At 44.0% G+C, this 2500-nt stretch overlaps 1 protein-coding gene across 1 annotated transcript in view; it reads right to left on the bottom strand.

Annotated features, from left to right (window-relative positions):
- Positions 1–309: 309 nt before the first annotated feature.
- Positions 310–2500, bottom strand: part of LOC306819122 (AP-2 complex subunit mu-like) — a 4876-nt gene continuing 2685 nt past the window's right edge. Inside the window, exons 2-3 of the mRNA XM_079372879.1 lie at positions 896–1007; positions 310–740 (exon numbers count right to left, since the gene is read on the bottom strand). Coding sequence (XP_079229005.1) covers positions 606–740; positions 896–1007 — 247 coding nt within the window. The 3' untranslated portion in view covers positions 310–605. The remainder of the gene's footprint in view (positions 741–895; positions 1008–2500) is intronic.

The raw sequence follows: 2500 nt of genomic DNA on the forward strand, positions 1-2500 counted from the left end.
GGAGCTCCCACAATGCACCTGGGCAGAGTCCTGCTGACCGGCTGTCTCAAAGTGTGAGGGGTTACAGCGATCTGATCAGATCATGTGACGTTTACATGTTATGACTTTGACCATCGTGATCCAGCAGAGGGCGCCATCACGCCAAGAAACACGAAAAACGCCAAACACATTTCACTGATAGTCTCATTGTTCATCTTTTACTGTGTGTGGACTGTAGCGCCCCCTGTGGACAAAGTGTGTCATTACGTGTTCTTATGGCGAGGATCAATAAAGTTTGGAGGAACAATAAAAAACAAGAGCCAATCAGAATCCGTCTGAGGGGTTTATTAAAAAGACACAATCTAACAAAAGATCACACACGAAAACACTGATGAATGCTGGGTAATCTAAGATGCTGAATGATGTCATCATGGCCCGATGATGTCACTGTGATGTCATAAGACCACAACAGCCACAGACAACCGTCTGGTCACATTAAGTGGAGGGGGAAGTCACCCTCAAGGTGCATTATGGGAAATATAGGAGTTTATCACAATGTTCAGAGCGATCAACATCAACACATCACTCACACACACAAATGGTGATGTCATGGGCTGGGGGCGGGGTCAGCAGCGGGTCTCATAGATGCCGCTCCGTCCAATGTAACGAACCCATTTAATGACATCATGATCGCTATAGTTCAACTTGGGCTCAAACACCTTCAGGTACCGGACCTTCAGACCCGACGGAGCGAACGGCACCTGAAACAGAGAGACACTGTCAGCTCGCCATCATGGAGGTCGTGGCGTCCTAAACGTCAGAATGAAAAATGGCAGCTGGCGAAGATCTGACTGATTGATCTCTGCTCGATCACTCTGACATCGATTATGTGGGTCTGATCAGTCAGCTGACTCACCTCAAAGTTCATGGAGATCGGAGGGCGAGCCCACTTCTTCTTATCGTTGGTGGGAAGCAGCTCGATCTCTGCGCTGATCTGAGACTCCTTCATCCCCGCCATGCGCTTGATCCTGCACACACACACACACACACACACACAGTTACTATACACACACACACACACAGTTACTATACACACACACACACAGTTACTATACACACACACACACACAGTTACTATACACACACACACACACACACAGTTACTATACACACACACACACAGTTACTATACACACACACACAGTTACTATACACACACACACACACACAGTTACTATACACACACACACACAGTTACTATACACACACACACACACACACACACAGTTACTATACACACACACACACACACAGTTACTATACACACACACACAGTTACTATACACACACACACACACAGTTACTATACACACACACAGTTACTATACACACACACACACACACACACACACACACACACACACACACACACACAGTTACTATACACACACACACACACAGTTACTATACACACACACACACAGTTACTATACACACACACACACACACACACACAGTTACTATACACACACACACACACACACAGTTACTATACACACACACACACAGTTACTATACACACACACACACACACACAGTTACTATACACACACACACACAGTTACTATACACACACACACACACACACAGTTACTATACACACACACACACAGTTACTATACACACACACACAGTTACTATACACACACACACACACACAGTTACTATACACACACACACACAGTTACTATACACACACACACACACACACACACAGTTACTATACACACACACACACACACAGTTACTATACACACACACACAGTTACTATACACACACACACACACAGTTACTATACACACACACACACACAGTTACTATACACACACACACACACACACACAGTTACTATACACACACACACACAGTTACTATACACACACACACACACAGTTACTATACACACACACACACACACAGTTACTATACACACACACACACAGTTACTATACACACACACACACACACACACACACAGTTACTATACACACACACACACACACACACACAGTTACTATACACACACACACACAGTTACTATACACACACACACACACACACACACAGTTACTATACACACACACACACACACACAGTTACTATACACACACACACACACACACACAGTTACTATACACACACACACACACAGTTACTATACACACACACACACACACAGTTACTATTCACACACACACACACAGTTACTATACACACACACACACACAGTTACTATTCACACACACACACACAGTTACTATTCACACACACACACACAGTTACTATACACACACACACACACACAGTTACTATTCACACACACACACACACACAGTTACTATACACACACACACACACACAGTTACTATACACACACACACACACAGTTACTATTCACACACACACACACAGTTACTATACACACACACACACACAGTTACTATTCACACACACACACAC

This window comes from Symphodus melops (genome assembly GCF_947650265.1).
Source record: "Symphodus melops genome assembly, contig: scaffold_491, whole genome shotgun sequence".
In the NCBI taxonomy this organism is placed as follows: Eukaryota; Metazoa; Chordata; class Actinopteri; order Labriformes; family Labridae; genus Symphodus; species Symphodus melops.